We start from the raw sequence: 14,677 nt of genomic DNA, 5'->3' as shown, positions 1-14,677 counted from the left end.
CTGCACTCCAGTCTGGGCGACAGAGTGAGACTCCAACTCAAAAAAAATTTTAAAAAAAGAAAAGAAACAAATCCAGGCCAGGGGCTTTGAGAAGGCCAACACTTTGAGAGACTGAGGCAGGAGAATCAATTGAGGACAGGAGTTCAAGACCAGCCTGGACAACATGGTGAGACCCTGTCTTTATTAAAAATTTTTAAAAATTAGCAGGGCATGATGGTACACACCTGTAGTCTCAGCTACTGAGAAGGCTGAGATGAGAAAATCCTTTGAGCCCAGTAGTTTGAGGCTATAGCGGACTATGATTGTGCCACTGCAGTCCTGCCTGGACGACAGAGCCAGATTCTGTCCCATTTTTAAAAAATGAAATAAAAAATAAGAAAGAAGTTTACACAGGTGATTTGTTTCATTTGTTCTTTGTTACCTTTTCCATTACATTTCTTGAGTTTCTATTTAGAAAAAAAGAACCCTGGTTTTTACAACCAATATGGCAGTGAAAATGGATTTATAAACCAAACAATTCCTACAAATATTCCTTTTTAATTTATATAAAATTAAATTGTAAGAATTTAAGAACATTCCTTACCTGCAACTTTTGATACATCTCTATGTTAATTGTTTTAACTTCCTCTAGTTGTTGTCGAAGGCCTATCAGAGTATCCTGTTTCTCATGGATATCTTTCTCCAACAACTTCATGGCAAGTTCAATCTCATGTTTCATACTAACTTGTACTGTTAGCTCATTCTCCACATCCTGCAATTTCAACATATCCTCAATTCACATGCAATTTCAGATCATCAAAATCAGACAGTACAGTTAATAAGATCAAGAAAGATTTTCCATTCTATATGTAAATGACACTTCTTTTCTTCTTTTTTTTTTTTTTTTGAGTTGGGTTCTACTCTGTCACCCAAGCTGAAGTGCAGTGGCATGATAATGGCTCACCACAGCCTTGACCTCCTGAGCTAAGGCAATCTTCCGGCCTCAGCTTCCCAAGTAGCTGGGACTACAGATGCATGCCACCATGACTGGCTAATTTTTTTATTTTTTTGAAGACATGAGGTCTCACTATGTTGCCTAGGCTGGTCTTGAACTTCTGGGCTCAAGCAATCCTACTGCCTTGGCCTCCCAAAGTGCTAGGATTATAGGCATGAGCTACTACGCACGGCCCACTTTTTTTTTTTTTTTGGTGTCAATTTAGTGAAAAATATGTACACTACACTTTTTAAGTCTACTAAAGGGAATCTACAAAGTCCGAGAGCAACATATATTGTAAACATTTTCAAATGCAGTTTTTGCTAAAATGAAAGCATTTTCTATATTCTGTTAATCATCACTATTCTACTGGTTCAAAGATTGAATTTTTTTTTTTTTTTTTTGAGTTGGAGTCTCACTCTGTTGCCCAGACTGGAGTGCAGTGGCCGCTCCCGGCCACCGCAACCTCAACCTGCTAGGCTGGGGCGATCCTTCCGCCTCAGCCTTCCAAGTAGCTGGAACTACAGGCACGCGCTACCACGCCCGGCTAATATTTTTTTATTTATTGTAGAGATGAGGTCTCGCCAAGTTGACCAGGTGGGTCTTGAACCCACAGGCTCAGGCAATCCACTCACCTCAGCCTCCCAAGGCATGGGATTAAAGGCTGAGCCACTGAGCCTGGCTGATTCAATATTTTTATGCCTCATAAATTCAGCATTAATTTTCCTTAAACAAAAGAAAATGAAGCAATCTGTACAAATAAAGGACAAAGATAACAAAACAAACATTTAAAAATTTTTTTCTAAAAAAGTTTTACCCGGGTGTGGTGGTTCATGCCTGTAATCCCAGTACTTTCAGAAGCCAAGATAGGAGGATCACTTGAGGTCAGGAGTTTGAGACCAGCCTGAACAACACAGTGAGATCTTGTTGCAACCAAAAAAAAGTTTTTTTTAAATCAGAAAAATTAAGAAGTTTCTATCTACCTACCTACCTATTTATTTATTTTAAGAAGGGCTTTTTGTTTGTCTGTTTTTTGTGAGTTGGAGTCTCACTCTGTTGCCCAGGCTGGAGTGCAGTGGCATGCTCACAGCCACTGCAGCTTCAACCTGCCAGGCTCAGGCAATCCTTCCACCTCAGTCTTCCAAGTAGCTGGAACTACAGGCAAGCACTACCACGACCCGCTGATTTTTTCACTTATTGTAGAGACAAGGTCTCACCAGGTTGCCCAGGTTGGTCTCAAACCCCTGAGTCAGGCAATCCTCTAACATCAGTCTCCCAAAGCACAGGAATTACAGGTTTGAGCCACTGGATCTGGCCTAGAAGTTTTTTTAACATTAAAGACAAACAGCAAAGGTGACAGAAAGGTTTAACCTGGGTGATGGTTATACAGGTATTTGTGTAATAATTCATTAAAACATGCATTCATATTTTTCTGTTGGTGTTACAGTTCACAATTTCAAAGGTCAAGAAAATAAGTTAATTTTAACATAACTTTACTAGCTTGTTTCTTTTTAATATTTTTTTAATTTTTCAATTTTGTATTTTAAAGATGTGGGGTACAATTCAGGGATAAGTATACAAATGTTCATTATGTGGGTATCCTTCTTCCTTTTTTATAATGTTTGAAACCAAGCATCACTGTTTTACTGTGAAATGGAGTTAGACAGAGACAGTTTTGGTTTTTTTTTGAGTTGGAGTCTCACTCTGTCACCCAGGCTAGCGATCCTTCCACCTTAGCCTTCCAAGTAGCTGGAACTACAGACACACACCACCATATCTGGATAGTTTTTTGTGTTTTATTGTAGAGACAAGGTCTCACCAAGTTGCCCAGGCTGGTCTCGAACTGCCAGGCTCAGGCAATCCTCTTGCCTCCCAAAGTGCTGGGATTACAGGCTGAGCCACCATGCCCGGTCAGACAGAGATAGTTATATATCAAGTGCTTTAAGCAGAGAAAACTACAATAAAAACACTTCAGCTATATTGTAACAGTACCTGCATGACTTTACTAACATTTAAATGTATCCTTCTATTCCTTTGATTTCATTTTTCATAATACTGGTACAACCCATTCATTTCACAACCATTGACTGTAACTCACAGTTTAAATAAAAAAATTGATGGACATGGTGGCACATGCCTGTAGTTCCAGCTACTTGGAAGGCTGAGGTGGAAGGATCGCCTGAGTCCAGCAGGTTGAGGCTGTGGTGGCTGTGAGCAGCATGCCACTGCACTCCACCCTGGGCAACAGAGTGAGACTCCAACTCAAAAAAATAAAAAACACTGACACAGAAGAAGCTTTAAAGAATTTGAGACTGGTTATAGTAGCTCACGCCTATAACCCCAGCACTTTGGGAGGCTGAGGCAGGAGGACTGCCTGGACCCAGGGGTCCGGGACCATCTTGGGTAACTTGGTGTGACCTCATCTCTACAAAAAAATAAAAAAATGAGCCGGGCGTGGTGGCGCATGCCTATAGTCCAGGCTACTCAGGAGGCTGAGATGGAAGAATCACCTGAGCCCAGAATGCTGAGGCTGTGGTAAGCTGGAAGTATGCCACTGTATTCCAGTCTGGGTGACAGAGTAAGAACTATCTTATAAGAAAAAAACAAAGAGTTTAAGAGGATTAAGGGGTGAGCTTGCTATCTCACACCAAACAAGATAACACAGAGATTTGATATGGCGCCTGCTGAAAGATAAACAATTATCAGGATTTTGTTAATATAACTGTAACCCTTTGTACTGGGATATCCCCTCTGAGGGGATATTGCATATCTAGCAAACAACTCAAATGTCTCCCTGCCTCCACCGGGGACAGAGAGAGATTGCTGGTGATTATCTTGGATAAACATATGCCAGCATAAATTTTTCAAAAACATATGTTTCCTTGAAGCTTTCCATTCAAACTGCATGAAAAAGCAAATAAAGAGATGAAATATATGCTGAGATATATAAAAAAAATCAGCTGGCATTACTTCAAAAGAGAATGTGTGAAGTGTTTTCACAGTGATGCAGAAACTTCTTTGTAACTGAAAGTAGTGATAAAGAGCGTCTTATAAGAAAGACATCTGTGGGTATTCCCTTTATATCATATGGCATAACCTGAAAAGACAGATAGGCAAGTTATTGAAGCCTTAAAAGGAAGACTTCCTAAGTTGAAGGCAGATCATATTGAAGTATCAAGCGGCACAGATTGAATATATTTATGTACACTAAGTCAGAAAAGGAAAAATTGGAAAAGTAATATCTTTTGATATATTTCATTTTGTGATTTTGTAATTTACAATTAGAAACTTTTATCAATTTATTTAGTCTGTAGAACAACGGCAAGACAAAATGACAGAAATGAGAGTTATAAGCAGTAGCAAAGATGAGTCAGATTTACATTTTTAAACAGATAAGTAAAAAAAAAAAAACATTGATGTGAAAGAAAATGATAGTAGCAATAGTGGTATCATCCCACTAAGAAGAAAACGGGTGAATGCAATAGAAGGTGATAGTGATAAGTGTTGGTAGTTTTAAAAAAACAGAAGACAACATATCCTCAAGTGAAGAATGGAAAGATGTTACAGAAAAAGACAATCTTCCTGCAAGAATAAATTTTGTTGTACATCCTCAAACAATAGGACCACAAATAGCAAGTAATATGAGAGAACCAACAATTTTACGCATTTATGAGCTACCTAATTCAAAATCAGCATACTTTTTTTCAAAACTTCCTACTTTTTCAGATGTTATATCTGAAAACATCATTCAACTTGGTCTTCCAGTAAGCACCAGAATTCCATTACATTTATATAAAAAGTTATTGGAAGGCCAGGCACAGTGGCTCACGCCTATAATCCCAGCACTCTGGGAAGCCGAGGTGAGAGGATTGCCAGAGTCCATGGGTTTGAGACCAGCCTGGGCAACTTGGCGAGACCTCATCTCTACAATAAATCACGTGGTGGCGTGTGCCTGTTGTTCCAGCTACCTGGAAGTCTGAGGCAGAAGATTCACCTGAGCCCAACAGGTCAAGGCTACAGTGACCATGAGCATGCCACCGCACCCCAGGCTGGGTGACAGAGTGAGACTCTGATTTTTAAAAAAAGGTTATTGGAAAGTTCCCAATGCAGCAAGATACCAAATGTTTACTGACAGATATTACACTAGTATATTGTCTTAGCAGAAGAGCTCCTAAAGGTGAAATGTCATCTTAAGGGCACAAAGTCAACTGAAAGAGAATGCCAGCACAAATAAAAAAACTGAAGCTTTCAACAACAAAAAAAATAGTAGTGTATAGGAAAAATAATCTTACACTTCTTGCATGGAAGGACAAAAGGATCATTATAATTCTCAGCACTTGGAATCAAGTAGGAAAGAAATCTACCACAAGGACATGGCGGAAATGTTATATCAGCCAAAGAGCCTGAAATGATCCTAAATTATACTGCAAATATGAGCAGTGTGGATCGTGCAGATCAATATGCTTCTATACATTGTTTTTTGCAAAAGTCTTAAAAATGATGGAGGAAATTATTCTTCTGGGGGCTAGAAATATGCATTATTAACTTTTATATACTGTACCAAGCATCAAAAAAAAAAAAGAAAACAATGAAAAACCTATGTCCCATTTGAAATTTGCCAAGCTTCTGGATTGACCAGTGGAGATGGTTTTCAGGAATCACAAGTATGCCCTTCCACATGATTTTTGAACAACAGACTGGAAAATAACTTACATATTATTAATGTGGGAAGAAGAAAAGGAGATTGCATTGTCTGCTCGAATAGAGAAACTTGAGGTGGAAGATGTCAAACAAATTGCTATTGCACAACATGTATCAATGAACCTGCAATGCATGTTGGTAACTATTTCACATGTTACCACACATTAGAAAAATATAAGATACAAAATTTTGATTTTTTTTGTCATAAATATGTTCCTCAATGTCCAACATTCCATTATAAGCAAAATATCATTGGAAAAAATAATTGGTTCCAATGCTATACTATTAAATATGAAGTGACTTGTTTTTCAGTATTTGGTAAAAAAGTGTGATTGAGTTGCTGATAGATGATCTTCGAGATGTCTCTGAGTGCAAAGGGTTAATATAATCTACCTGTCGTAACTGAGATTCATCTCGAAGTTGCCTTCTGGCTTCATTGTACATTTCATCTAGCCCCTGCCGAGAATGCTTATATGTTTGAAGCTCAGTTTCCACATCTACCTTGGTAACCTAGGAAGAAAATATAAACTTTTTATTATATAATCACTATACACAGTACAGAAATACCGACTTTATGCAAAAAGTCCCAAAAAAGTGGTAATTTCTGACTCAAGACAGTCTGTTTGAAAGCAGTCTATACTTACCTCTAGATGCTGCTGTGTTTTCATTAAAATCAATTTATTTTCACTTCGTAATTGATGATTTTCTTCTTGAAGTTTAATGATATTATTCTTTGCTATTGCTAACTAAAAATAATATAACGGGGAAGAAAAGAGATTGTAAACATCTTTATACCTGCTTTACAGGTTACATTCATGGCTATAAGCAATAGAAAATACAATCTTAATAAAACAAAGAATAAAAAGAAAATACAATCTTAAAACTAGTAAAATGTCTCTCACATCCACAGAAACCTTCATACTCTTATTTCCACTAGTAATATTTCTACTATTTTCTTCTTTTTCTTTTTTGAGTCTGAGTCTCACTCCATTGCCCAGGCTGGAGTACAGTGGCACATTCACAACCACCCCACCATCGACCTGCTGGGCTCTGGCAATCCTTCTGCTGTAGCCTTCCAAGTAGCCGGAACTACAGGCATGAGCTACCACGCCCAGCTAATTTTTTGATTTATTGTAGAGACAAGGGCTCACCAAGTTGCCTGGGCTGGTCTCAAACCTGTGGGCTCAGGCAATCCACTTGTCTCGTCCTCCCAAAGTGCTGGGATTATAGGCTGAGCCACCAAGCCCTGGCCTACTATTTTCTTTACTAAACATATTGTGCTTATTTGTTATGCTTATAATAAACATATTATGTTTACTGCCTGATTTACAATATGTCCTGAATAAAAAGTGTCTGAGTAAACACATAAAAAATTATGCATTAAACAACAAAGACTGTAAAGACTTGTATAAAGATAAAAACATGTAAAAAGGAAAAAAAGGTTGTGTTACCATTGAAAATATAATACAAACATTCACGGTAACTGAGTAGGACACCCTATGAAATCTAGACACATAATAGGAATATAAGTGACTATAACAAACTTAAAACAGCTCTCACCATCGGAGTTAAATATGAATGACTAAGTAGCTTGGCTCTGAGGCCCAGAATGAAAAGGGGAACCCTAGGAAAGCAAAATCAGCAGCATTCCCTAAGATGGTTTGCAACTAACAAATCTCTGATAAACTTGACCTTCACAATGATCCTAAAGTCAAGAAGAGACACAAACTAATAAGAAGCTCTATAATGGTCCCAATCAGAAGCCCAACCATCAGAATAAAGATGCATTCTTAACTGCAGTCATGAAAATCATCATGTGCTCCCTAGTTTGGAAAAATTAGGCTAACTTTAAAAGAAGTAAGAAATTTTATTAACATGGAAAATAGGGTTCATATCACTAACAATAGAAGCCTAGGTAATTCTGAAAATAGAACGCAATAATTCTGTGGTTTAATAGATTTTCTTATAAAAATATCTAACTCTACAAAAGTTTTAAAGGAGAGCGGAGATACATTTTTGGTTCTTCTTCAAATGAGGTCTAAAAGCACCAGATAGCCACCTTCACATTGCAAGAAGTCAGAGAACATGGGATAAGTACATGGGAGGGTAGAGAAAGAATGGACGTGATCATGCAGTGATGCTTGTGAAGGAAGCATCTGACTAGGGCAACAAGAGGGACAGTATCATTTTAACAACAATTTCTAACCATGGGTGACACCATTAGGTAAATATAGGCCATCCAGATTTTAAAATGAGAATCACAGTTTATAATGATGACTGTGTGTGTGTATGCATAATGCATTCATGCTTAAAATGAAAAAGGATCACAAATACGAGGTCCATGAAATAACTGTATCCATTACAGGGTGACCATACCTCTTCAATCAGCTTAGTATTTGACTTTTCTAATGAATCAACTCTTGAATGAAGGCTGCTGACTGTGCTGCTGAAATTAGTAAAGAAAAAACTCATTCAAAATCACACAAACTTGAGGCAAGAAAAAGCATGCTATCTTAGATTCATCATGCAGACTGATATACACCAGCTGCCTGTCCAAATTCCTGAGTGTGGGAAATTTCATTAACTGAATAACTTGATTTGGCTAGGAGAGCAATAAAGGTGCAGAAAAATAATCAATATTCACATTAAAATTCCACTTAGTGCTATTCACTCTTTTTTACTGTCTTCTTAGGGTTCTTCTTACTGATGAAATTCGCATATGAAAATGCCACATAAAGATTACTAAATACTGTTAAAATTATATTTTAAACTTTAAATGTCCACTTATGTGGCTTGAAAAAGCATACAAACAGTGATCTTCAGTTCAAGATCCATTCTCCATTTTCACCATAATTAGAAACTTTCAAAGTTACCTATGGTTTGAGAAGTATAAATATGAGGTACCCAGCATCAGGTATGTGGCAGCTAAACATCTTGTCTTTTAAGGAAATAATCCATAAGTTTGGTTATTCTACATGAACACATTTGTTTTTTGTGTTTTTGTTTAAATAAACCACGACTGGACATTACTGTACATTTTGCTAAGTCTGTTGTCCAATATCTGCTTGATACTATGATCCCAAACTTTCTCTAATAAAATGTAATATGCGGTATATAATATATTACAGCAAAATTACTGACAGAAACAACAAGCAATTCTCTCACCTTGGCTTCTTGAGTACAGGGATTACAGGCATGACTGGCTCAGTCTTTTAAATTATGTTAATTAGTTACAGCAATTCTAGTTCCTTACTTTTGTATACCTTATTTTTAAAAACGTTTCCTTGCTTTTTCTAATAAAAAGTAGATATTGTACATTTAAAGTATTTCAAAAGTATAGAAAACAGATATAGAAAAGGCTGGTCCCGAACCTCCTGGACTCAGGCAGTCCTCTAACCTCTGCCTCCCAAAGGACTGGGATTACAGGCTTGAGCTACCGCGCCTGGAAAAATGATTACATTAAAAAAATTATTTAAGGCCGAGCATGATGGCTCATGCCTGTAATTCTAGCACTTTGGGAGGCCAACACGGGAGGACTGCTTCATGGTAGGAGTTTGAGACCAGCCTAGGCAACATAATGAGACTTCATCTCTACAAAAAGTCAGGAAATTAGCCGTGTATGATGACACATGCCTGTACTCCCAGCTACTTGAGAGACTGAAGTTGAAGGACCACTCAAGTCCAGGAAATTGAGGCTGTGGTGAACTGTGATCATGTCACTGTACTCCAGTCTGGGCAACACAAGGTTACATTTAGAAATGTAAGCCTGGCTCGGTGGCTCAGCCTGTAATCCCACGCTCTGGGAGGCTGAGGTGAGTGGATTGCCTGAGCCCGTGGGTTCAAGACCTGCCTGGGCAACTTGGCAAGACTTGATCTCTACAATAAATCAAAAAATTAGCCGGGCGTGGTAGCACGTGCCTGTAGTTTCAGTTACTTGGAAGGCTGAGGCAGAAGGATCACCAGAGCCCAGCAGGTTGAGGCTGCGGTGGCCGGGAACATGCCACTGCACTCCAGTCTGGGCGACAGAGTGAGACTCCAATTCAAAAAATAAAAATTTAAAAATTTAAAAAATAAAGCTGTGTGTGGTGGCTCACTCCTGTTATCTCAGCCTTTGGGAGGCGAGAGGACTGCCTGAATTGGAAATCAGCCTAGGCAACATAGCAAGACCTCGTCTCTATAAAAATTAAAAAATTAATCAGGTGGGGTGGCATGGGCCTGGCTAATTCGTAATCCAGCTACTCAGGAGGCTGAGGTAGAAGGATTACCTAAGCCCAGGAGGTGGAGGCTGTTGTGAGCCGTGATCATGCCACTGCACTCTAGCCTGTGCAACAGAGTGATAAGCTAACTAAAAAAAAAAAAAAAAAAGGTGTGTCCTATTTCTACAACTTCAGGAGAAAAGTGAGAGACATAGCTTATTAGTTGTTTTTTCTAAAATGGAAAAATGTTTAGTTGTATTTTCTAATTGTAATACTTGTTAAGTATGTGAAACTCAGAAAACAAAAGTATAAAGAATAAAAGGTATTCATAATCCTATTACACAGAAACAATCACTTTTACTAATTATTAAATTTAATTAATGAGAACAGTCGATTTCTTATTATGTAGCCAACATTATTATACCTATGCTATCTAGTATTGTAGGTATGAACCACATGTGGCTAACTAAACTCTTAAATGTGGGGAGTCCAAATTAAAATGTGCTGTAAGGGTAAAATACACATTGGATTTTGATGATAGTACCAAAAAAAGAAAAAGAAAAAAGAAAAAGTTAAACAGTTTATTAATAATATTTTTTTTTTTAGGAGCTAGGGTCTCATTATACTGCCCAGGCTGGTCTCAAATATCCTCTTGCCTCAGCCTCCCAAGTAGCTAAGACTACAGGCACATACCACCATATCTAGTTAATAATAATTTTTTATATATATTAGATGTTGGAATAATATTTCAAGTGTGTTGGGTTGAATATTCTCAAAGTTTTTTTTAACTTTTTTAACATGGTTACCCAAAGTTTTAAATTACTATGTGCCTCACATTATCTTTATATTAGACAGAACTCTACTATACTATTTTACATACAGATCTGAGAAATTCTTCTTAGCTAGAGTATTCACTGATGGCTTCAACGAGCAGTTGACAATGTAAGAAGGAGAACACTTCCACCATAGAAGATGACTGCCACATTTACACATGAAGCCCTTTGAAGTAGGAAAAATGAATTTTTGAACCAGCAAAATGATACAAACTTCCAGCTTTTTTCTCAAGGGTACAATGATACATTTAAAATCCTATTTAAATTCTATGAAGATTCTATTTAAAAATCTGACTCTCATTTTCTGCTGAAAATGAATTATCTCCACTAATTCTCTGTATTCTTCAGTCTAACACTCTGCCAACTAAGCTATTTAAGCACAAATTCTCTCTATTCTTAACTTCCAATATCTATCTCCTGAAGCTCTTCTCAAAGATGCTTAGAAGAAAGGAATAGGGTTAAACTGAACTGAAAAGGGAAAAGAAATAGCAAAAACCTAACACAATATTCATAACTGTGATAAGTATTCATAATACTTACTTAAGTTGTCTATTTAATTCTTCAACATAATTCTTTTGATCTAATATGGCAGCAATTTGAACATTCCTAGAGGGGCGAAAAAGTAGCTTTGTGTTTATTGGAAAGGTATTTAAGTGCAAACAAAATCTAAAATTGTTATAAAACTGTAACATATCTTGCCTTTAAAAATAAACTTTAGGAATCTTTGTAATGTTATAAAACCATAACATATTTTGCCTTTAAAAATAAACTTTAGGAATCTTTGTAATCACAAAACAGTAAGCTGTGTACTAAGAAACTATAACCTTTGTTGAATAAATTGCTTGCTGATAATAAACTTAACAATACTGTTAGTATATTTTAAATTTAAACACAATTAGGTTTTGAAATAAACCAGAATTTGCAATTTTGTGAATAAGTTTCAACACTTTTATCACAAAATATAGCTATTAAAATGAGTCTCAGTAACTACAGGCATGACCAAAAGTCCTACTTCATACTGAAGCCTCCTTCTTCTTAGTGGTTTTCCCTAGTTTGCTTTGTAAAGCCTGTAATGGAAGTAAAAATAAAACAAACAGAACCTACAGGGCAAAAAAAAAAAAAGGAAGAAAACAAAACCACATTGAAAATAGATGAATCTTATACTGATTTGTAAAGAACTATATCAAAAAACATAACATGTGAAATAATTTATGAAAAGCATACCTTTCTTTATTTCCAATATCTTCTTCATTCTTTAAATACATAGAAAAATCAATCACTCCAACCTAAAGTAAATAAAGGTAATTTTTATTTAAAGGGGAGAAATAATACTTTATCAGAAGTATCTTTACTAAATTTCATTCTTAATTTTTCTTTAGTGTTTAACAGTACTGTTTACAACTTCAAGTGACACCTGGATCAAGGATCAAACTGAAAACACTGCATCTGGTACTAATCATTTTCACTTACTTGTGAGTCTAAATCCTCTCCCTTCACACACAGATTAGCATCTATCACATTCAGGCCAACCAGCAGCCCAACAATTACTGCTCCTTCTTCTTCCATCATTAGTGCATGATACTCATAGAACTCACTATGAAAATTAAAAGAAAAAAACCTTAAATGACGAATTTATTTCAAACACTAAATTTTCAAATCAAATTCTCTTCCTAATCTTCTACTTTACACACATGGAAGCCATCCCAGATACCTTCAAATTAGCCTTTCTTTATATGAATAACTTCTTAAATTTTTGAGATTTAAATATGTAGAAAAATTAAAAGAGAGTCAGGTGCAATAACTCACATCTGGAATTCCGGCACTTTGGGAGGCTGAGGGGAGAGGATTGCCTAAGCCCAGGAGCTTGGGACCAGCCTGGGCAACTTGGTAAGACTTTGTCTCTACAATGTATCAAAAAATTAGCCAGGCGTGGTGGTGCGCACCTGTAGTTCCGGCTACTTGGAAGGCTGAGACAGAGGGATCACTTGAGCACAGGAGGTCGATGCTGGGATAGCCGTGAGCATGCCACTGCACTCCAGCCTGGGCACTGGAGTGAGTCTGACCTCCTACTCAAAAAATATATATATATACATATATATTTTGATATATATATGATATATATATATATTTTCTCTTACTGACTGATAACAAGCTTATGGTTCTCATATTTTAGGTTAATAGTTACTGATCCACGTTATGCGCCCACCATGTTTTTTCTCTCATTTTGCTCTTCCTTTTATTTTTTACCATCTTATATTTTATATATCCTTTTATATCACATCATGAATCCTTTTTGGAAGACAGGATTTAAATGAAATAAAAATAAAAATGAACATGCTTTAATAGTACTAACCTCAGCTGCAGTGGCCAGGAGTGTGTCACTGCACTCCAGCCTGGGCGACAGAGTGAGACTCCGACTCAAAAAAAAAAAAAAAAAGTACTAACCTCAAAAGATCTCTCTGAATAATTAAGCAACGCAGGTAATCGGCCATTTTTTTTTGCATTAGGGCTAAACGAAGCCAAGCTCTTGCCCGACCCAGGGGGGTCCTAAAGAGAAGAATCAATTGGTTAACAAACAGCCCTGGCCCAAAGAGCATGGACTACACGTTTTCTCTCTGTGGAAATACACATTAACAAGGAGAAAGACCATTTTATCATGGTTCTGTTTTGGTTTTTATAGTTTTAAGCCAGCTTTTGAAGCAAGCAAAGCAAATCCCTGGGAACTAGGTAAATCTGCTTCTGTTGGACATCTAGGTACTATTTTATGCTAAGGGAGAAATGACTCTCAATATACAGTAGTGCGTTGCTTAACAACAGGAGATACTTCCTGAGAAATACATCCTTGGATTACTGCATTGCTGTGTGAACATCACAGAGTGGACTTAGACAAACTTAGCAAGCACATAACCTTCTACACAGCTAGGCTATAGGGTCACCCTATTGCTCCTCCTCTACAAACCTGTACAGGATGTTACTATACTGAGTACTATAGGTGACTGTAACACAGTGGTAAGAATTTGAATACCAAACATTTCTAAACATAGAAAAGGGACAGTCAAAATACAACATTATAATCTTATAGGACCACCACTGTTGACTGATATGTTGTTATACAGCACAGGACTATAGTGAGAATATTTCTACGAGAAGTATTTAGTCTGATTGAGCTTAGCCTTCTAAAAATAAATATGCAAAATGCATCAATAAGATGGTATAATGCCTTCAAAAAATAGGTAACATCTGAATTTTAAAAAACATAAAAGTTAAGAAGGTACTAAGGTGTTAATTAAAGAGAATTCACTGTAGTGCTTGCTAGTGTATTCAAACAATTCTTTTACCCAGTTGCATTTAAGAAGTTAAATCTCATCCTCTCTTCCCCAAGTTCTGTCTTTTGGTAAAAATACAAGCAAGTTTTACAGAATATGTGCATTATTTTTTTAAAAGAGTGGTATCATTCACAGTTTTACGTTTTTTTATGCACAGAATATTTTGGCAGGTAATTTAGGAAGAAATTTGATCTTCACTTTTAATGGTTAATGAGTGACTTATAGCTTACCATTTTAATGAATACCCTCAGAAAACATTTTTTACTTTTGCAGAGTTTGGCTTTTAAAAAATATACAAACATACAACTGGGCCTGATGGCTCATGCCTGTAATCCCAGCACTTTGGGAGGCTGAGGGGGGAGGAAAGCCGGGGCCCAGGAATTTGAGACCAGCCTGGGCAACATAGTTAGATCTCATTTCTACAATTTTTAAAAAAATAACAACCAGCCAGGCTTGATGGCGCAAGCCTGTAGTCCCAGATGAGGTGAAAAGACTGCCTGTGCCCAGGAGGTCGAGGCTGCTGTGAGCTATGATCATGCCACAGCACTATAGCCTGGGCGATAGACTGAGACCCTGACTCAAAAACAAACAACAGCCGGGCTCGGTGGCTCAGCCTGTAATCCCAGCACTTTGGGAGGCTGAGGTGAG

At 37.1% G+C, this 14,677-nt stretch overlaps 1 protein-coding gene across 2 annotated transcripts in view; it reads right to left on the bottom strand.

The window, feature by feature from the left end:
* RUFY2 (RUN and FYVE domain containing 2) overlaps window positions 1-14,677 on the bottom strand; it is a 51,499-nt gene that overhangs the window by 30,285 nt on the left and 6,537 nt on the right. For both annotated transcript variants that reach the window (XM_008062289.2, XM_008062291.1), the window contains 8 exons: window positions 13,149-13,250; window positions 12,174-12,297; window positions 11,928-11,989; window positions 11,244-11,309; window positions 8,051-8,120; window positions 6,319-6,420; window positions 6,068-6,184; window positions 584-751 (listed from right to left, as the gene is read on the bottom strand). In XM_008062289.2, the coding sequence (XP_008060480.2) occupies window positions 584-751; window positions 6,068-6,184; window positions 6,319-6,420; window positions 8,051-8,120; window positions 11,244-11,309; window positions 11,928-11,989; window positions 12,174-12,297; window positions 13,149-13,250 (811 nt within the window). The remainder of the gene's footprint in view (window positions 1-583; window positions 752-6,067; window positions 6,185-6,318; window positions 6,421-8,050; window positions 8,121-11,243; window positions 11,310-11,927; window positions 11,990-12,173; window positions 12,298-13,148; window positions 13,251-14,677) is intronic.

This window comes from Carlito syrichta, unplaced genomic scaffold (assembly GCF_000164805.1).
Source record: "Carlito syrichta isolate Samal-C Ts95f unplaced genomic scaffold, Tarsius_syrichta-2.0.1 Scaffold305686, whole genome shotgun sequence".
NCBI lineage: Eukaryota > Metazoa > Chordata > Mammalia > Primates > Tarsiidae > Carlito > Carlito syrichta.
Note: the sequence above shows the minus strand (reverse complement) of the source record. Positions and strands in the feature narration are given on the sequence as shown.